The 19,969-nt window shown below is 51.6% G+C and overlaps 9 protein-coding genes across 9 annotated transcripts; 7 read left to right on the forward strand and 2 right to left on the reverse strand.

Annotated features, from left to right (window-relative positions):
- Positions 1–48: 48 nt before the first annotated feature.
- Positions 49–1,433, forward strand: Asppvi_002633 (acyl-CoA-binding domain-containing protein; the record flags this gene model as incomplete). The annotated part of the gene is made up of 4 exons (XM_043298615.1): positions 49–64; positions 134–247; positions 323–395; positions 458–1,433. 4 exons carry the CDS (start codon positions 49–51, stop codon positions 1,431–1,433), a joined length of 1,179 nt encoding a protein of 392 aa, XP_043154550.1.
- A 449-nt stretch (positions 1,434–1,882) lies between these two features.
- On the reverse strand, positions 1,883–2,614 carry Asppvi_002634 (coiled-coil-helix-coiled-coil-helix domain-containing protein; the record flags this gene model as incomplete). The annotated part of the gene is made up of 4 exons (XM_043298616.1): positions 1,883–1,981; positions 2,049–2,181; positions 2,283–2,510; positions 2,595–2,614. 4 exons carry the CDS (start codon positions 2,612–2,614, stop codon positions 1,883–1,885), a joined length of 480 nt encoding a protein of 159 aa, XP_043154551.1.
- A 694-nt stretch (positions 2,615–3,308) lies between these two features.
- Asppvi_002635 (putative nucleoporin) lies at positions 3,309–4,840 on the forward strand (the record flags this gene model as incomplete). Its single annotated transcript, XM_043298617.1, has 3 exons — positions 3,309–3,954; positions 4,012–4,664; positions 4,733–4,840. 3 exons carry the CDS (start codon positions 3,309–3,311, stop codon positions 4,838–4,840), a joined length of 1,407 nt encoding a protein of 468 aa, XP_043154552.1.
- Positions 4,841–6,036: 1,196 nt separating this feature from the next.
- On the forward strand, positions 6,037–7,580 carry Asppvi_002636 (transcription factor SPN1; the record flags this gene model as incomplete). Its single annotated transcript, XM_043298618.1, has 4 exons — positions 6,037–6,595; positions 6,653–6,735; positions 6,794–7,272; positions 7,334–7,580. The coding sequence occupies 4 exons, from the start codon at positions 6,037–6,039 to the stop codon at positions 7,578–7,580; spliced, it is 1,368 nt and encodes a 455-aa protein (XP_043154553.1).
- Positions 7,581–8,268: 688 nt separating this feature from the next.
- Positions 8,269–9,135, forward strand: Asppvi_002637 (HIG1 domain-containing protein; the record flags this gene model as incomplete). The annotated part of the gene is made up of 2 exons (XM_043298619.1): positions 8,269–8,309; positions 8,385–9,135. The coding sequence occupies 2 exons, from the start codon at positions 8,269–8,271 to the stop codon at positions 9,133–9,135; spliced, it is 792 nt and encodes a 263-aa protein (XP_043154554.1).
- A 448-nt stretch (positions 9,136–9,583) lies between these two features.
- Positions 9,584–11,733, reverse strand: Asppvi_002638 (putative MFS peptide transporter; the record flags this gene model as incomplete). Its single annotated transcript, XM_043298620.1, has 7 exons — positions 9,584–9,837; positions 9,891–10,316; positions 10,371–10,525; positions 10,581–10,952; positions 11,013–11,235; positions 11,294–11,407; positions 11,466–11,733. 7 exons carry the CDS (start codon positions 11,731–11,733, stop codon positions 9,584–9,586), a joined length of 1,812 nt encoding a protein of 603 aa, XP_043154555.1.
- Positions 11,734–12,094: 361 nt separating this feature from the next.
- Positions 12,095–12,477, forward strand: Asppvi_002639 (uncharacterized protein; the record flags this gene model as incomplete). Its single annotated transcript, XM_043298621.1, has 2 exons — positions 12,095–12,224; positions 12,356–12,477. 2 exons carry the CDS (start codon positions 12,095–12,097, stop codon positions 12,475–12,477), a joined length of 252 nt encoding a protein of 83 aa, XP_043154556.1.
- Positions 12,478–14,817: 2,340 nt separating this feature from the next.
- On the forward strand, positions 14,818–17,326 carry Asppvi_002640 (ankyrin repeat protein; the record flags this gene model as incomplete). The annotated part of the gene is made up of 5 exons (XM_043298622.1): positions 14,818–16,283; positions 16,333–16,705; positions 16,777–16,995; positions 17,099–17,179; positions 17,294–17,326. The coding sequence occupies 5 exons, from the start codon at positions 14,818–14,820 to the stop codon at positions 17,324–17,326; spliced, it is 2,172 nt and encodes a 723-aa protein (XP_043154557.1).
- A 799-nt stretch (positions 17,327–18,125) lies between these two features.
- Positions 18,126–19,460, forward strand: Asppvi_002641 (NADH:flavin oxidoreductase/NADH oxidase family protein; the record flags this gene model as incomplete). The annotated part of the gene is made up of 1 exon (XM_043298623.1): positions 18,126–19,460. One exon carries the CDS (start codon positions 18,126–18,128, stop codon positions 19,458–19,460), a length of 1,335 nt encoding a protein of 444 aa, XP_043154558.1.
- Between the last annotated feature and the right edge of the window lie 509 nt (positions 19,461–19,969).

The following is a 19,969-nucleotide window of genomic DNA, read 5'->3' on the forward strand; positions in this document are numbered from 1 at the left end:
GTCAGCTCTCATGAAGGACAGGCTCGGTTCGAGGCTTCGGATCTCACTATGTCGGACTCTGTGGGTATGTAACGGACCACGGGGTCTCTCGCATTGATCGGGGTGCTGATGTGTTTGTTTGTCTCGTTATTAGATCGAGTCTTCGTCCATGCACTCAATACCGTCAAACGCATCCCGCGGACGGGCACCGCGAGACCGCCTGCTGCGGAGAGATTAAAGCTTTATGGGCTGTACAAGCAGAGCATGGGTAGGCGCTTCTTCGATACGGGATTAGGGCCTGCGTGTGCCGGATAGATATGCTGATTGATGATTGATACCATAGAGGGCGATGTGGAAGGCGTCATGGACCGACCCGTCGGGAACACCGCAGATGTCTACGCGGAGTGTGAGAAATGGTATGCTGGTCTCTCTGCTTTTTGTTTCTACCATATCCGGACCGAGTGCTGATCAGGCGCAGGGACGCATGGTACGCCCAGCGCGGGCTCTCCCGCACGGAGGCCAAACGGCGCTACATCTCCACCCTCATCGACACAATGCACCGCTACGCTTCGCAGACACCAGAGGCGCGCGAGCTCGTCGCGGAGCTCGAGTTCGTCTGGGACCAGATCAAGTCGAATTCCTCGTCCTCCTCATCGTCGAGCCCCATGCAGAATGTGGGCGTGCCGCCGCTACCCCAGCCGAACTATGGGAGTATCGGGAGCCAGTTGGCCCGTCCGATCTACGAGGATATCATTGCTACGGCGCGGGATAATCATAGTCGTGAGCGGAATCGTGGAGATCCCAGGTTACGTGTCCTCAGTCCGGTTAGTCAGCCTGATGGGCTGTATGAGCGGCGCGGGAATAGGGACGTTGCGGATGAGGAGGAGGTACAAGTACCAGAAGATGAAGATGAAGAGGACGAGGAGGAGGAAGAGTACGAGGAGGCTCAGGATACCATTTATGAGGATGATGATGACAACGACAACAATAACAGCAACAACCAAAGCCAGCAGAACAGCCACAGATTCGACGATGATCTCGACGAAGCGCAGTCACGAGGGCGAACGCGAGGGTTACAACCAGCAACAGCAGCAGGGGACAAGAAACACCGCGTTGTAAGCTCCGGCGAGCGCGAGCGCCGATGGCGACGGAGGGTCGAGCAGGCCTTGACCAAGATGACCGCCGAGATCGCCGCGGTCCGCGAGCAGATGGAGGCGCGGACTCTGGCAAGCCGTCGCCGGTCTGCGCTGTGGACCTGGCTGAAGTGGATTGTGTGGGTGACCTTGCGGCAGATCATCTTCGATCTGGCAATCTTGGGCATGGTCCTGATCTGGATGAGGATCAAGGGCGACCGACGTCTTGAGGAGAAGCTCAAGGTCGGGTGGTCCGAGGTAAAGACTCGACTGGCCAAACTCAAGTCCCTGCGACGGTTCCCCGGATTAGATATCTTCTGATCATTCCGGGCGGCAGTCGTGTACCTTTCCTTTCTCTAGTACATATTGTGTTTGAATTTCTTAGGTTTCCATCATCATGGGCTTTCATTCTGTCAGGCGTGTCTCCTCCTTCGTTTTGGTCCTTTTCCTTCTTGTATCATTGACGGTTGGATATTATACACATACAGGGACTTCCTTCAGCAGGTGTCGATGGCTTGAAGTACGCATGCATCTGAGGGGTATACTGTATTCTAATGCATACTAGACACATCCGTTATGTAGCATCAACCTGGAGTACTTCAAACAAGCCCTAGTCCTGGAAATCGATTATTGCTCCGTAAACGACGTGATAGAAACAATTGTCATTCCTGATGCTAATATATACACAGACAAGCCTTTCGATCAGAAACACCGAGATTCCACGACAGAAAGCGAACGAGGAGTGGGAATTAGGAAAAGAGACAGATACCCTAATATTGAGGACCGGGGAACTGGGCATACAGCTGCTTGGGTCGCAGATGTACGGGGGTCTGGCCCTCGGGGGCTCCAGGGATGGTCTTCTTGAGGCCCTGTTCACTGTCAGCACACCGTCCTTCGAAGTTGTAGAGGTGGATTGAGCCAAGAACGCGGACATACCAGCTTCTCAAAAACGCAGTTGTTGAGCTCCATCTCGGGCTTCCGGCACTCCCATAGGTTCTGGTTGTTATTCTCGAGGCATTCCCAGTGAGCGTTGAACTGCTTCAAGCAGTGGGTGTTGATGTCCTTGATCCTGTGCCACGATATGTCTCGATTAGCCTCGGACCGACTATTGCACAACCAGCGTAGAATCTGAACGCAAGCACGATCAAGAAACGGCAAGAGAAAACGTACACACTCGCCGCACAGCGGGTGACCTTCCGACCCTCCTTCAGACACTCCATCTCCCCCCGGCCATTTGCCTCGGCCTTGCACTTCATGAAATCGTCATTGAAGGCCTTGCAGCGGTCGCCGATAAAGTAGGATGCGCTCAGCAGCGGCGCGGATGTCGCTCCAATCTCCTCCACCTTGGGGATGTCGCTGGGCATCGGGGTGGTGTCCACGAGGACATGTTGGTTGAACCTGGGTGCTGGTTAGTTCTCGCCGGGGCTTGCGGGGAAGGGCGTAGAGGGTTCAATTGGAGGCAGGATCGGGCGAGGAACATACTGGGGCTCTCTCCGGGACATCTTGACGGGCTGCCTGGCTGGGGGATTTGCTCAATTACAGAGAGACGGGCGGGATTTCGTGAATGGAATAACCGGTTCAGAACGGACGGAGCTGCGAGTTTGGAAGGGTCGGTTTTTGCGTGTCTGTGATTGGCTGCGGTGTAGATTATGTAAGATGATGCCGTTGTCTGCGGAAATCAGATACTACAATGCAGTATGGCCTAGGTGCCTAGGTAACTAGGTATTGCAATGTGTTCTTGACGAAGCTCAATGGCATCAGCCATCTAGTAGTGCCAATAGCGTGTAGACTAACTCAATCAATAGTCTCAGCTTGCAATTGCTCACATTGAACAAAGTGCTGTATTCGCATTGTGCCTGGTCAGTATGAATCACGTGATATAACCGCGAAAAACAAAGCAGCTCCCAGCGAAGTTGACCAAGCTCCAGCTGTTGCTGTCTCTATACACACCGACTTCTTTTGCCGGGCCACTTCTCTTTCCTTTCAATGAGGTGCTAAAAGGCTATTCTTGATTGATTCCTATTTTGAACGCAAAGCAGGCCCGGCAATCTCTCGCTTGTCAGAACCTTCTCAACCCACATCAGTGTAACCGTTGCTGGGAGCTTCGAATCGCATAAATTCCTCCCGCCTTTCGCGCTCAATCGCGTTACTTAGTGTCTGCACCAGAGCGCAGCGCTTTCGCTTAATACCTTCGACATGTCTCTCTTCGGAGGGCAAACTCAGTCAGGTGGTGGACTGTTTGGGTCCGCTACCGCAAATAAACCCAGTCCCTTTGGCGGGTTCGGTTCGAGTACGACAGGAACACAGCAGAGCACCGGCGGAGGATTATTTGGATCGCCACAAACCCAACAGGGCTCTACAGGAGGTGGTGCGTTCGGATCCAATGCTCCATCGCAGCCGCAGCAGCAGACTGGTGGCCTTTTTGGGTCGACGACAACACAGACTCAACCCCAGTCTGGTGGAGGCTTGTTCGGATCCACAACGCAGCAGAAGCCCCAGACGGGTGGACTCTTTGGCGGTGCTTTAGGTCAGACACAACAACAGCAGCAGACGACGACGGGCGGTGGGGGATTGTTTGGGTCAACGCTTGGGCAGCAGAAGCCACAGGGGAGCAGCCTGTTTGGAGGATTGGGACAGCAGCAACAACAGCAACAGACTCCACAACAAGGAGGAGGGCTATTTGGAGGCCTTGGGGCTACTACACAACAACAGCAACAACCTCAGCAGCAGAGTTTGTTCGGTGGATCCGTCCTTGCAGGCCAGCAGCAGCCTCAATTGGGACAAACCACAACACAGCAGCCGGGCTCTAGTCTGTGGTCACCAGGCCGCGCTGTTACAGGAGGTTCGTTTCGACGATCAGACATTGCAGACTTAAGCGCCAGGCTAACTTTGACCACAGTACATCGAACTGTACCCATGCAAATAGAGATCGTCAAGAACAAGTGGGACACCGGTAGTCGCGCGTCGCCATTCAGAACTTATCTGTACAATCACGTCGGGGATCAGGCTCCCTTCTACCAGCCTACCGCGGAGGACGATGAGACGAAGTGGGAAGAGGCTCTACGCGAAAGACCCGGTTCCGGATATGTGCCCGTGTTGGTGAGAGGGTTTTGGGAGCTCGGCAAGCGAGCGCAGCGACAAAAGGATTTCCTCACGATGGCCCAGACCCGCCTCCATGAGATTAACAACTGTCTCACCGACCTGCTGTCTCGTCATGACCTGAAGATATCCGTCAAGATCGCCGACTGTCGCCGGAAACATTTAGTTCTAAGCAAGCGCTGTCTCGCTTTGGCGGCAAAGACTCAAGTCCTCAGGAATCGAGGCTATGCAATGGATGAGGCAGAAGAAGAGCTTAAGAAGAAGCTCGCACAGCTGGAGCGGTCTGTCTTTAATCCCTCGCTCAACGGGCGGGCTGAGGAAATCTGGGCCCGCATGTTGGCGATCCGGGAACACTCGAAACGCTTGCAGGCGGAGATGGAGAAGGCAGGCGCTTCAACGGCTGCTCAGGGTGAGGAGGAATTGGACGAGAATACCATGAAGACTGCAAAGAAGGTTTGTCTACCCCTTCGGATCGCACTGCATTCGAGCATCCCTGTGGCCAGTTTGCTAATTTTTCCCAGATCTTGGATGATTATCACGCACAAATCACACATCTGCAAAAGGAATTGGAGTCCGTCAAAAAGGACTTTGAAGAGGCGCAAAAGCTTCAGGGACCGGCGGATCATTGAGATAGATAGGTCAACGTAATCGAACGAGCAATGTAATATTTGGCACATGGCGTTTCATCCTCTGGTTCTGGTACTGAGCAACAGATTTTATATGGAGCTGATATCCTGCATCAATCCCGGTCTGGCCCTCATCTACATAATCCTATCTAATACGGTTGAAGGCGCTACATCAGGAGCTTTCATTGTTTTGGTCGGTTTGATTTCCTTTATACCCTGTAAACCAAAAAAAATACCCATGTACAATAATAATACATTATGCGTGGAATTCAAGCAAGTCTATAAATTCCGCCATAGTCATCGCCGTAACGAGTTGAACAAGCTATCCCATGACATCGAGAAACCGATATTTAGAGGAACTTCTTGACGAAATCGACGGCGAAGGGAGCTGATACATTGACACGTTAACTCCTGTGGCACCTTCGATAGGAGACATTCATGAGCACTCACAGAGGTAGAGAAGGACACCGCCGGTGATAGCAGCCCGGACGGTCTGGCTGGCCTGAGCCTCAGCAGCCTGCGGAGGGTTGTTGTTAGCATTTATAGATGCGACAACGTATCAGATGAGATCTTTTCAGCGAGCGACGCGCATTACAGCGCACGATGGGATTCGAGGGGGATAAGAGGGGGATTTACTCTAAGCTCCTCCTTGGAAAGCTGTTCTTGACCTGGGGATAGAAAGTTAGCTAACGGCTCAAAGCTGGGCAGAACTCGAGTTGACAGATGATTTCGGTCCGTACAACTGTGGTGATTAACTTACCGGGAGCAAACATTTTGATCTGAGTCTTTTCTATATGAAGGGGACTATATTGACAGATAGAGTGGTGTACTTATTTCCGGAGTCAGAAGAATCGATATGCCAACTGCAGAGTCGACATGCGGACGCACGGACCACGTAGCGGAGGCGGAATTTCTGCTGTTGCTGTTTCTGCTGCGACATCTCCTAAGGCCGGTAATACCAGCCTCCGGATCTTTCACTGTCTCTTCTCTCATCTACATATTCTGTTGCATCCGCTCATTGAGCGTTGTTCTTTGAAGCTACGTTCTCGAGGCTTGTTTCTGTTACTACTCCATTACTTCGCCCTCACAACCGAGGGAATCGTGGTTAAGAGCGGAGCCGCATCAGGCGCTCCGATACCTACTCCGGAATCGTCACATCAACACAACTTAGTCTACAATCATCAACGATAGCATACAACATGTCCGACAGCCCAGACATGAAGGCCGCCTCGCCGACTGATGTCGTCGCCGACAACGAGCCCCAGACAGACCTGCCCGAGGAACCAGTAAAGGCCCCGACTCCTGGCGGCGACGAGGACGAGGAGGACCACAACGAGGAAACACCTGAAGAGCGAGCAGCATCAGCGACACCAGCGGCAGAGTCAGTAGCCGAAACCCATGAAGACGATGTGGCCGACAAAGAGGACGCGGGGGTCGATTCCGACGAGGAGTCTATCCTTTCTGAAGTGGATGAGGCGCAGTTCGAGGACTTTGATCCTGAAAATGTCGACATTGAAGATCGCCCACAGCTCGCGATCGACGAGGATAACCTCAAGTTGATCGGTCGTCACAAGCGCAAGCGGACGGAGGAAGATGGTCAACAGGTCAAGCGGAAGAGGGAAGGGCGCAGGGAGAAGAAGAACCGTCGGAGGGATATGGAAGAAGGTGCTGATGAGAGTGAAGACAAGTCCCGTCGCAGAGATCGAAAGAAGAGGGATGCCACTCCTGAAGATGAGGAGTTGCTGGACCCTGCTACGCGTATGTCGTCTTGGTAACTTGACAGGTGAAACGAAGACTAACACTATGCACGAACAGGTCGTCGCCGAGCCCTCGACCGTGCTATGGATGAAGCCTTGAAGAAACCCACGAAGAGGCGCTTCCGGAAGGCGGACGGCATTGTATGTTTATACTCTCGACCTTACGAGTTCAGGATATGATAGCTAACGATGTTCGCAGGATCTGGAGCAAATGGCCGATGCTGAAATCGAGGACATGCGCAAGCGCATGACACATGCTGCCCAGATGGACGCCAACAATCGACGAGAAGGCCGTCCCGCCATGCACAAGCTGAAGATGTTGCCGGAGGTCGTCTCGCTCCTTAACCGTAACCAATACGTCAACAGTCTTGTCGATCCTGAAATCAACCTTCTTGAAGCCGTCAAATTCTTCCTTGAACCTCTCGACGATGGATCGCTGCCTGCCTACAACATCCAACGCGACTTAATGACCGCATTGGGCAAACTTCCCATCAACAAGGAGACATTGATCGCTAGTGGAATTGGCAAGGTGATTGTGTTTTATACCAAGAGCAAGCGTCCGGAGCCTGGCATCAAACGGATGGCTGAGCGGCTGCTCGCCGAATGGACTCGTCCCATTTTACAGCGCAGCGACGACTACTCGAAGCGGGTCTACCAGGAGGCTGAATATGATCCCAGGTATGCCATCTTCTGTTCTTGTTCGTACTGATTGCGGTCCACATGCTCACAAGTACTATAGGAAACTCACCGCACGTACCACATCTGCTCAGGCGAGCGTTGCAGAAGCTCGTTCTCGAGAACTCCTTCCTCCCCGGTTGGCAAACCGTGCCCGTGCCGAGATTACCCATACCAGTTACACTATTGTTCCCCGCCCAACCGTGGTGCAGGAGAGCAAGTTTGCACGTCCATTAGGAGCCAGCGGAGAGGATCGATTCCGGAGAATGCGGGCCCGACAGATCGCTGCGTCGAAGGGATCGCGACGCTAAGTTCGGAAGCAGATCCGTTGGCATCTCAGCTTTCTACTTTTCTCTTGTATCTGCTCAGGTCATTTCTTATTATAATCCCAGTACGAGCGTGAGACGGTCGGAACAACCGGATTATCTTTCTCTGAGACATTTTCTATTTTTCCGGTCACTGGCTTTTATTTCGCGAACGGCGCCTTCGGAATGATTAGTTATTGTTTACTTATTCTACTTTTTGTGTACTAGACAAGTGCTTGGGCGGTACCKGGTTCATAGGAAACACAATCATGCCATCAGGAGTTGGAGCACAGCAGAGCTTTTCATTGGTCATGGAACCCGATTAGCAGATTCAATTCTCGTGTGTCTCGTGCGACAAGACAAACTACTGTAAGTGGTTAATAATCAGCGACCGCCTGGAAGCCCCAAGGCATTCCCGAGCAATCGCCGATTCGGCAGAGAAGCAGATCCCGCCCCCCCATCACACTTATCGTACGTCACCCGGCCTATGCTGCTCGGTCTTTGTAGTCGTTCTGACCTCATTATTTTGCCCTCATCCGAATTTTACCCTGACTTGAGTGGTGGCTCGTCTACATACTTTTCTCTCAGTCCATCCCCGCTCAATCCTGCAATTGATTCATAAAATCAGCATTGACTTCGCTATCTGCTCAGTCCATACATACCTGCCGTCCACAACTAAAATAATACCGTCACCATGAAGATTCTCAGCAAGGAAGAAGAAGAAGCTCACTACAGGTAAGCATATTCAATGTCGTTCTAGGCGATCGCCTACTATCCTAAATCGAACCATTACTGACGAACTCCCGTCAGAGAGGTCCTAAAGGGCGGCACACTCGGCGGCGTGATCGGTCTCGTCGGCGGTGTCGCCGGCGTGATGGCCGCCTCGCGCCGCTACGCCACCATCCGCAACCTCACCCTCCCCATGAAATCCTTCCTAGTGACCTCCTCCGGAACCTTCGTCGGCATCATCGCCGCCGACCACGCCTCGCGCTCCTTCGAAGCCTCCCGCAACGTCGAACGGCAATGGTACGAGTCCCGCGAAGAGCGCCTCCGCCAGGAGGAGCTGGCGGGGATGAGCTTCGTCGACCGCGTGACGGCCTTTGCCCGGCGCGAGAAGTACAAGATCGTCGGCGCCACGTGGATCGCCAGCATGATCGGCTCGTTTGCCATGGTTAGCCGGAACCCGTACCTGACCGGTTCGCAGAAAATCGTGCAGGCTCGTGTGTATGCGCAGGGCTTGACGCTCGCTGTGCTGGTTGCGTCGGCGGCGTTTGAGATCTCGGATCAACGGAAGGGTAGGGGGTTGCTTGATGCTGCGAAGAAGAGGAAGAAGGCCGCCGGGGAGAAGGAGGCGGCTCCCACTCCTACCCCTGCTGCGGCGCATGATCCGCAGAGCGGCGACCTGTGGAAGGATATGGTTGCCGCTGAGGAGGAGCGGTTGAAGCAGAAGCATCAGCCGTTGTATGAGAAGCCTCATGAGCATCAGAGCGACGTGAGTGCGCAGTCTGCGCCGGCGCCGACGGAAGAGAAGAAGGAGGAGGAGAAGAAGACGAAGAAGTGAATTGGTTTCTTGTGGATTTCTGTTCGGTGAAGCTACTTGGAAGCGTGGGGTCCTTGTCTTTCTTTAAGTCGTTAGACTTATTTTCCTTCTTTGTTATCTTCTTTGCATCTTGTGTCGGGATATGGCGTCTAGAGTTTTAAAACTTTCCATGTTTGATACATGGTCGTGTATAATGGTGATGTACAGAATGTGTTCAATCAATCTCATCTCTTTCAGTCTTTTCTTTTGTCTTCTACATTTTTCATCGATGTTCCGGCTACGAGTGATGTTCAAATCAACACGACAATGTACTATGCAATCGAGAGTTCGACATAGACAGTTCATTACATTTCATTACTTTGCATGTCCTGCATACCTCAGGGGTACATACCAAGTTTGGTAGTACAATACGATTCAAACTCCACACTAGCGTTCCTCCGTTCGACAACCTCCCTAAGGCAAGTAGCGTCTACGGCTCCGGGTCAATCTTCTCATTTCGAGCACCGGGATTGGTGCCCAGGTACGCCGAGGCCTCGAGATTGTTGAGTCGGTCCTCCTCCTTGTCCAGTGAATAGTGGGTCAAGTAGAAGAGATTACCAGCAACGAACGCCAGAACGGCCACGAATCCATAGTTCCAGATCAGGAGCGGGTCGGTGGACAACGCAGTAAGTCCTTGCTGGATAGCAGACGAGATGGCGTTCATGAAGAGGAAAATCGATTGGACTGTAACAACAGTTTAGTGATGGAGCTGGCCACCGACACGGGCAACGACATACCTAAACTCTTCATGTTCTTGGGAGCCTTTGTGAATGCATACTCATAGCCCGTGATGGAGGTGAAGATCTCCGAGAAAGCGATCAGGACATACGGCAGGGTCTGAACCCACACGTTGATTGGTGCCGGGTTATCGCAGTTACTGGGCTGGTCGCCACACGGGCTCATCTTGTAGATGTAGTATTGCGTGACGGCAGCCGCTATCATGGACATGGAGGCAAGGATGTAGCCGACATAGATCTTCTTGAGGGGAGTGAAGTTGAATCCCATCCTGCGGATACCGGGGTAGATGAATTGATCCATGATGGGAATAAAAATGATCAATGCGAGAGGGTCCAGGTTATTGATCAAGTCGTTAGGAACACCGTGCAGCTCCATCGTGGCTGCCTGCGAGGTCAGATTGTTGGTCATCTGCCCATAGGCCAACCCTATAATGTAGGTAAGTCCTGTGTTCTCGACGTTAAGAATTTGAAGATACGTACAGTAGATAGGGTACCAGAGGAAGACAGCACACGCTTTCACAGCTCTGCGTACTTCATCGACCCACTGGTCATCAAACGTCATCCAGTCTGGCTTATTTTGAACCCTGCTAGGCTTCACTCTCTCCCAGAAGTCAGGAGACCGGCAATTCTGCACGCTGCGAATGAACGGTCAGTACGAAGGCAGATCAACATGAAGTGAGGGCCACTGACAATGTCACCGGGTTCCAGGACCAGCGGCCTTTAAGAGCAAAAGCCCAAAGCTTGAATGCTTTCGCAGAAACCGAGCCGGTAGCGGGTGTGACTTCGTACTTGTTCCGGCATGCAAAGATCACAAGAGGGCAGAGCGCAAACAAGATGGTTGGAAGAAGGAATGCAAGCCAGAATCCCACGTATTTCTCGGCATACACCATGACGATTGAGCCAACCAAGGCGCCGACGTTGATCATGAAGTAGAAGTACAGGAAAATTCGAGTGACAGTTTGAGCAGGGTCCACAATGACACGCTCGCCTGTCTTGGGCAACACCTTGATGAAGGACCTTGTTTCCTTGTGCTGTTCAGCAATCAGAGGGGCAATGTTTGACCTGTTATATGTGTGTTAGCGCACAATCTCACGTCTACAACAAGGCGACGGGTATCTGTACTTGAAACCACCCACACCAACTCCAAAGATGACCAGACCGACAGCGAAGCATCCCAGAGCGCTATGTGGATGCGCGATAACAGATGGCAAGGCAGATACAATCAGGATGATGTGTCCAACCATCGCAAAGGCGATTGAAACCTGAATAGTCTTCAGCCGTCCCCAGAACTCGTCGGCAATGTAAGCACCCAGAATAGGCATCAAGTAACACCAGAATGTATTGACTAGGGTAAAGTGTCAGACATAGACTGATGGTAAATGTTTTAGAGGCAAGATACTCACAAGTTGTCAGACCAGTAGACGCTCTTTGACCCATGCCTAGGGCACCAGACTGTCCTTGGTGCCCGGCTCCAGTGCTCGACCCATCGGGGAGAGGCTGCTGGATGAAGTTGACGACTGGGATAAGGTGAGCTCGTCTCCATTAGGTAGAGTCTGAGAAGGGCTCAATACGTACAGACAGCAGTGGTTCCATAGTAGGAGAAACGCTCGCAGAGTTCAACAAAGGCGATCGTGTACGCAGTCCAGTGAACCTTGCCAGCAACGCGACGGAGAGTGTGTTCTTCTTCTTCGGTGGGAATTTCACGGCCTTGATCATCAAGTCTAGGAGCTGTAGCAACCACCGTAGTCTCGTGTTCTTTGACTGGGACGACGTCCAGAGACTGCTTGGGGACGTGAGCCTGAGCCACGACCACCAAGTCTGCCGCGTCGACAGGATCACTCATGCCTGCAGGTGGCTGATACAAGGCTCAAAACCGGTAGAGAGCAGGATAGAAGAAGTCGAGATGGAACGGAAAGGAAGGGGGAAGGGTTCGCACGTGGAAGAGAAAAGAAAGCAAACACACGCGCGGGGGAGAGAGAAGCATAAATAGGAGCAAGGTGGGAAGAGCAGAGACAAGCGTGGAGTGAGGGGAGGAGAAGAAGGGTATGCACAAAAATATCGCACCAGTCCAGGTGTCTATCGCCGGTCAAGTACTCTATCGTCTTTCACTGTCTGGATGTCGCTTGTGAGCTAACCACTTCGACCGCTTAGACTCAACACTAACGGGCCTGTTCTTCGCCCCTTGACTGAGTTAATCGCACATTATGCCATTTGATTCCCCACCCGATAGGAGAGTCCTCGATGGGGCGGGCAATTTCCAGACCGTCCTCGACTCTCTAGGTGGACTCGGAGATCTCATGCAGGGTGGGGTTGCAACTGGCTATCACAAGGTTTGTGAGACTAGGTACGAATTGTTATCTGCACCCTGTTGCTCATGTGGATGGGTTTCTAGCGCCCATCCAGATGAACGCAGTCTAAATCTAATCCTTGAAACTCATGGCAGTGGTGGCACATGTTTTGGTAAGTTATTGGCCCTCGTGGTCTTCCGTCCGCCGCTTCCAACGCGAATGAGGCCGACTATTGGATACGCATCGCGACCCTGGACGAGTCTATGAAAGTCAATTGGACTCGAGGACAGGACGAATGATTATTGACTGATACAAAGGGGTATCCTACCTTCTTAGTCCCTCCAAATGATCTCCTCCGCGACCAATCACTGCATTGACGCAGACCGCGTATAGGTGGAGTGAGAGACATGGCAAACGCCATCACCCTTGGCATTCGGCAAGAGTACCAAGCTTAGCCTTGGACTCGGACGCGCAGAGGTTAAACTAGATTAAACTTTCTCGTTCAGACTGGTGCGTCTTCGTCGCAGGCACAGGGAGAAGCACGCAAAGGCAAGAGTGGCTAATTCTTTCCCCGCACAAGCCCTTAGTTTTCGCCGATCTGTCCTCGACAGTCGACACACCGGGACATTATTCGTTCTCGTCGCTAGCACACAGCATATTACCGACCAAATTCCAGTTCAGCGATTTGCTCCGCGCCGCGTGTCTTTCAAATATAGACTGGGAATAGCTGAGTGTTACGATCCAAGCGGATGCGGAACACCGAAGCTCTTCTGGGACTCATTTACACGTCAACAAGGGAATGCGATACTGTGCCACCTCCAGGGGTCTTAGGCCAGCAAACTGTCGTAACAGGCTGTGTTGGTGAGGTTACATTGTAGTCGAAACCTCCACGATAATGCCCTGTTCAGGTCTTTCTGACTGGTCCGCTTATAAACGGGGCCATCTGTACCACCAAGAACAAGCGAACAAGGTTGAATGGTACATTTAATTTTAATAACTATGGGTTGCAAATGGCAGCCAATACAGAGTTCAAACGGAATCCGAAGTTGGCAGGTGGCAAGTGCGATGGCTTGACGCGATATCACACCAGAGTTGGCACTGATAACGCCAAGTAAAGCGGCCAATAATAAGGTTTGCCGGCTTCAGGAGGCCCAGGCGGAGCTCAAGCCTTTTTCCGTAGTGGAGCTTGCGCTTATCCAGCTGAGATTCTCTGTCTCCTTGACAGTCCGAGGTTTCGGACAAGCCCGAGCCACGAGACTATGCAAAAAAGCTTGAGGGAATGTGGGGTCTTATCTCCCCACTCCCAGAATGAGACTATCCGTGCCCACTATATTCCTATCTTTCCAAAGACCAGTTGCGATAACAGGTATTCGAGAATAGCCGATTGGGAAGATTTCAACTCTGGAGCCACGTGCAATCGGACGGGCGTCATGTGCGACTGTTATCTACGGATGTAACAGATGATACCACAACCAGGAATATTGAACAACCGAGTACAATGATATAAAGAGACAGCTGGTGTTGCTGCGAAGACAACCTGTCCATGATAAGCGAGAATATATTACCGAATCGGCTACAGACGGGCACTATCAACTGAGATAACCTAACTGTCATCATTTGAGTCAAAGATAGATGCAAGCTTTTTGAACATGGATTTGCGAGTGATGCTATATCTATCGATCTGCCACATTGTTGTACTAGGGAATAGTAGTAGCTAAGTAGATCCCAAAATTTTTCGGGTTTTAGCAACCTCTCAGGCATAGCTTTCTCGAATACAGATTTTTTGGAGACTGGTTTATTTTATAAATGGACAAGCGATCCAGGGGCATCCATACCCCTGAGCATTGACTCCTGCTCCTTATCTTCCCAGGCATCTCGCTGTTGTAGCACTGATACCTTATGGCTTCATTGCGGACGGCACAACCCACTTCAAGGGATGGACTCTCTTCTAGGTCGCAACGCCTTACTGATTTCGTCCTTGTCATCCTTGACTCTACCGCAACTGCAATCTCGAATAGCTCAGCTCGTATTCGCTGGCATATACATACTACTACTTCTACTGTAATCGCTGGTGGAACCGCGTACTCATCGGAAGTAAAAATCTTATAATAGCGGAATATACACAGTATGTGTATCATCACAGTACACGCTTAGTTTAGCTGATTCCAGCAATACACACTGAGAAGTGGTTACTCGATTCGACACAAAACTCCAGCAGGTTGTTCTAGGTGGTCACATGACACTGATTTGTTTTTGTTTTACCTCAATGCCCAAGGTACTCTGTACGTCCTACGACGCCATCGCAAGCACAACCCAACCAAGGTCCACATCGCTCCTACTTGAGGGTTTCATCATGGAGAATGAATGCAGACCTATCGGAGTCGTTGCCTGTAATCTACAGCGCTGCAGCTTCAGAATCACTCGCAGACAGAGCCACAGAGCAGCCAAGAGTCTAAATTAGCAGCAAGACTCGTGCATAAGTGCCATCTGTGTAGCCAATAAGCCACGCTGCAAATATGGAGGCTGAGCAGCACCCTTCAGCCCCCGTTTCTGTCAAAGAAAACAGATGGGAGCTAAGGAGCTTAATTTGCCAAATCCTTATCTTCTCACAGAGCTTAGTCGAATAAATATGAGGAACAATGGTGGTAGCAACATCATCTCTCGCCCTTACTGATGAGGAGATCCACCAGTTGATGCACGCTGCTCAACGCGGTGACCTTATCCAGCTTAAGTTGCTTCTTTATGGCGTATCCCCCGACATCAGGGACAGCACGGGCCGAACCGCCTTCTCTTGGGCGGCTTCATACGATCTAACCCAATCACAGGAGACATACAACAATCGCAGCCTTGTATTGCAATGCCTCCTCGATCGAGGGGCTAATCCCGATCTTGCAGATTACCATGGTGAAACCCCGCTTCATTGGGCTGTCAAAGCGGGCGACTACCGCATGGTGGATTTGCTTCTGCAAAAAAKGGTCGAATCGGACTTGCCAGACTCGCGAGGCCGCACGCCATTGTCCAGGGCGGCGGAGCGAGGTTATGATCGTCTGGTGGAGGTCTTGTTGACCAAGGGCGAAGCTGACGCGGACTATAAGGACGCGCGAGGTCGCACGCCGCTATCGTGGGCCGCCGAGAATTGGCATCTGGAGACAGCAAGCATTCTGGTGAATCATGGCGCTAGCGTGGACATCCACGATAGGGAGGGACAATTACCCTTGTGGTGGTTTATCAGTAACACAGTCAAGCGAACAGCGATGGAGCAGCAGTATCAGTCCGGGAAAGGGGACTATCTCCAAGAATGGCTCACTCTACTGGGGCCCAAGCAGGGCGCCGAGCCTATGACAAAAGCTCGAAGAACATTTCTTTCCTGGGCCTGCGAGAAAGGCGATCAAGATCTCGTTAAGCATCTGTTGCAGACCGTCTGGGCTGATCCTAACTCCATCGACCGGTATAGGAAGACACCCTTGATCTACGCGCTAGAATGGAACCACTACGAGATTGCAGACATGCTCATCTCTGGGGTTAAGGTGGGAACAACTTTAAAAAGGGACATTGTCTCCTTGCGCATTATGATCCAGGAAGGTCGGTCTCGTCTCCTCAAGCCCTTTCTTGAGAGATACAAGCCGAGCCTAGAAAAGGAGGACGAGTACAACACTGTTCCTCTCATGAGGATAGCGCTGCAGCAGGCCGATCGGGCAACGGTAGCAGTCCTTCTAGAGCACCAAGCCAGTATTCAAGGCCTCGAGAACGTGGACTGGTTCGGTCCTTGCAGCACCATCAAGTCGTCGGCAGACTTGGTTTTCCTGAATGATGTGCGCACGGGACATGGCCACAATGCAGTCCCTTTGATGAATATGGCCATACAGGAGGGTGATCGTGCGGCAGTGGCGGCGTTATTGGACCAACGTGAAAAAATCCTCAGGATTAAAGAACAAGAAAACGATTATGACAGCGATCTCGGACGGCGCAGCAAAGAGGTCACTGCAGCGGCTGTCGACATTGCGGTCGTTCGTGACGGAATCAAGACAGCACAGTGGATTATTGACGGTGCATTGGAGACGCATGTCAGGAATATGCCGAAGACGTCAGACGAAACTCATCTGATGTACGTTTGATCGCTCGGACCTCTTTCATTCGCGGTTCTGACCAGACAGACTCTTCCGGGAGAATAATTTATGGAAAACTTACCTGCAGATGGGCCATTCGCCAAACGAGCTGAGGTTCTCTTTGGGGAACAAAAGCCCCTGCAGAACATTTACCTTGTCCATTCAAATGAATCTGACAATGTCTCATACATTTCCTGGCGGTCACAACGAGGGGAAATTCCGCAGCTATGAGAATGGTACGTTCCGAACAATTGAATGGGCTGTCCTCGAAGTCCCTCCGAAAGCCATACATTACTTCAGTAATCTGCCGTTCGGCTGGGTTCCCAAGAATGACTTGGAGTTCATTCAGCTATTCATGCAGACTTGGAGAGAAGACTGGATGGATTTCTGTCGAGACGCCAGAAGCGCTCTGAGTCGCCTTGTATGTCTCTTCGTTGTGTTCTCCATTCAAAGAGCCGTGCTCTCTCAAAAGAAACAACGCTGACAAGCTAGCGCTCCCATCAACTGACCGTTCGAGGCAGAGATGACCTCTTGATTGACGCAGTTGCCGAGAATATGCAGCAGTGGACCCGAATTCAAGGGACGCTGGAGGAACAGCTCAGCCAGGCGCGTCACTTTGTCTCACAATATCAACGCTACAGCGAAACTCGTCGGTTCAGTGAGCAAATGCATCAGACCATCAACGCCGCGGAGCGTGACATCCAAAACCAAGTAGATAAACTAGAACAGACGATGCGAGATCTATTACAGATAGCAAGTTATATCAGCCTATCACATCCAACATCCATCAGAACTAACGCCTTGGTCTGGGTAGGAGTTTGCCTGGGTCTCTATCAATGAAGCGCATCGGTCAACCAGCTTGGCAACGAGTCTGAAGCGGATCAGCTGGATTACTGTACGTGTGGCCAAGCAACAGGCCCTCTTGTGTTCTATTTATTGACTGGTGATAGTTTGTCTTTCTCCCTCTTATGTTCGCATCCGTAAGTTATCAAACATTGCCCCGTTGTAGCTGTCTAATCCTCGCAGAGCCTCCTCGGAATGAATGTGGATATACTGAAAGACGATCCGTCCTGGAGATGGTACCCGCTTGTTGGCGGGATATTGGTACTCTTGACAGTCATTGCATGGCTGTTGTCCAAGTTCACCAACGTAGGAAGCTGCTGTCCCACATTGAGCATACAGACTGCTGATGAACTCCAGATTGAAATGTGGGCTGAACGCAAAGGGGAACTGATAATGAAAAGGTCCAGACGACGACCAGTCGATAAGGACTTGTATCTGCTATGATCAGCAGTTTCCAACTAGTCAGGTCTCCATAATGCGAAAATACATTCGAAATACTGAGCGAATCCGGAGTTGAAGGGGATATGTGGACGGCAAACCTCGGCTCCTCGCCGCCGTCGCGCCCATCTCCTGTAGGTACCCGGATACTCCGTACTCAAGCTACCGTCCGCATCGTTGTACAAGCTATGCATACGGTGAAATGTCAAGACAAGGACAAGATTTGTTTGATTTGTAATTATCAGTAAGAGGTATGTAAATCAAAGAAAGTTCTGGAGACAATTATTCATCTTGGCTGTATCCTGCAAAGGCTGTGATGTCATGTTGATGTTAATCAAGCACAAACGGACCCTGGGATTAACGGCGAAAGGATGCAAATCCCGAGCCAATTTCCGAAATAGATTTTTAAGCAATACAGCTTTGGCTGTGATTGCGATGTATATATAGTATGGACCAGTGTAGGACAATCCCTCGGTGTAAATATTGCCAATTACATTACCGCACTTGGTCAACTTATCAACACTGTAATCCTACAATCTCTCTACTGCGGATAGACCAAGATGGCTTCTAGATACCACTCAGCTCCCGTCGATGTCGCCCCGCTGGGCAAGCCATTACATTTCCCAATTAGCCAGCGCACGGCGCCAAACCGGTTCTACAAAGCCGCCATGACCGAGCGGATGTCCTCCTGGTCACCCACCGATCTCAAGGCACGGGGTATCCCCAGCCGGGAGTTGATCAACCTCTACAAGCGATGGGGTGAAGGCGGTTACGGACTCATCTCTACAGGTAACATCATGATCGCGTACGACCAGCTGGAAGCCCCTGGCAACCCCATCATCGACCTGGAGAATCCCTTCCACGGGGAACGCTTCGACGCCTTCCGCGAGCTGGCCTCGCAGGCCAAGAAACACGGCAGCCTGGTCATCGGCCAGGTCAGTCATCCGGGCCGGCAAACTGAAGAAAGGCTTCAGCCCAACCCTGTCTCCGCCAGCGATGTTCAGCTCGAGAAGGAGCTCATGGGGATGCGATTCGCGAAGCCGCACGCTGCGTCCAAGGACGAGATCCAGGACTTCATCCGGCGGTGGACTCACGCCGCCGTGTACCTGCACAAGGCTGGTTATGATGGTATCCAGTTGCACGGCGCGCATGGGTACCTCCTCGCACAGTTCCTGTCGCAGACGACGAATCGCCGCACCGATGAGTATGGCGGCAGTCTGGAAAACCGCGCGCGATTGATCGTGGAGATCGCCCAGTCTATTCGGAAGGAGCTACCTGCCTCGACTGGTTTCATTTTGGGCATCAAGATCAACTCGGTTGAGTTCCAGGCTGGAGGTTTCACCGCGGAAGAAGCGCGTGACCTGTGCCGGACCTTGGAGGAGAATGAGTTTGATTTTGTCGAGTTGTCGGGAGGCACGTATGAGTCTCTTGCGTTCAGCCACAAGAGGGAGTCCACCAAGCAGCGGGAGTCGTTCTTTTTGGAATTCGCATCCCTAATTACGCCGGTTCTGGGCAAGACGAAGAGCTATGTGACCGGTGGCTTGCGTACGGCGTCCGGTATGGTGGGCGCCTTGGAGACGGTGGATGGCGTTGGACTCGCTCGACCTGCGTGCCGGGAAATCCGTTTGCCACGCGATATCCTGGATGGCAAAGTGACCGGAGCGATCGATCCGAAGATCGATCAGCAGGATTTCGGAGTCACCAGTGTCGCGGCGGGAACCCAAATGAAGCAAGTGGGCAAGGATGAGCAGCCGATCGACTTGAGCGATGAGAAGAACGTGGAAGTGTTCATGAAGCACCTAGGTGAATGGAGTCAGAAGATGCAGCAGGACGCGGCTACTATGAATCTGTACGGTTATATCGATTTACCCAAGGGTGAAGCATATAGAGGATAGACTAGTTTCCAAGGTTATAGGCTGTCAAACAGCCAATAGCAAAACAAATACGGAGTACCTGAACATAGTATATCTACTCATCAACCTGAGGCACCAAAGAATAAGCGAGCCAACCCCGCTAGTGTCGCACGGACCACCGTGCCTCTGGTATAAATAATCCTTCCACCCCCCGTCTCTTTAGACTTTTTCTTCTTTTCTTCTTCAGCTCTCTTTGCCTTTTGGCTTAGATCAAGTGTAGTATCTGTTCTTTTCAGTTTAATCTCTGAAAGTGTTCTAAGGAACACAACATTGATTAATCCCATTTTTGGACCCAGTGGCGAGGCCTCTGTGCTTGCGCATGCCTTGCCACACAGTGTCATTGGGCTTACACTACTCCCAATAGACGCGACCCTTTTCATCAATACGGCCGGCTTGCCCGGCTGGTTGGAGAAGAGGTTTTCTAGCGAGTGCTTAAGACGATGGGAGACTTTGTTCAATTTGTCTGTTTAAATGTATCTAAAACCATTCCC

The sequence above is a fragment of the Aspergillus pseudoviridinutans genome (genome assembly GCF_018340605.1).
Source record: "Aspergillus pseudoviridinutans IFM 55266 DNA, scaffold_2, whole genome shotgun sequence".
NCBI classification, from domain to species: Eukaryota; Fungi; Ascomycota; class Eurotiomycetes; order Eurotiales; family Aspergillaceae; genus Aspergillus; species Aspergillus pseudoviridinutans.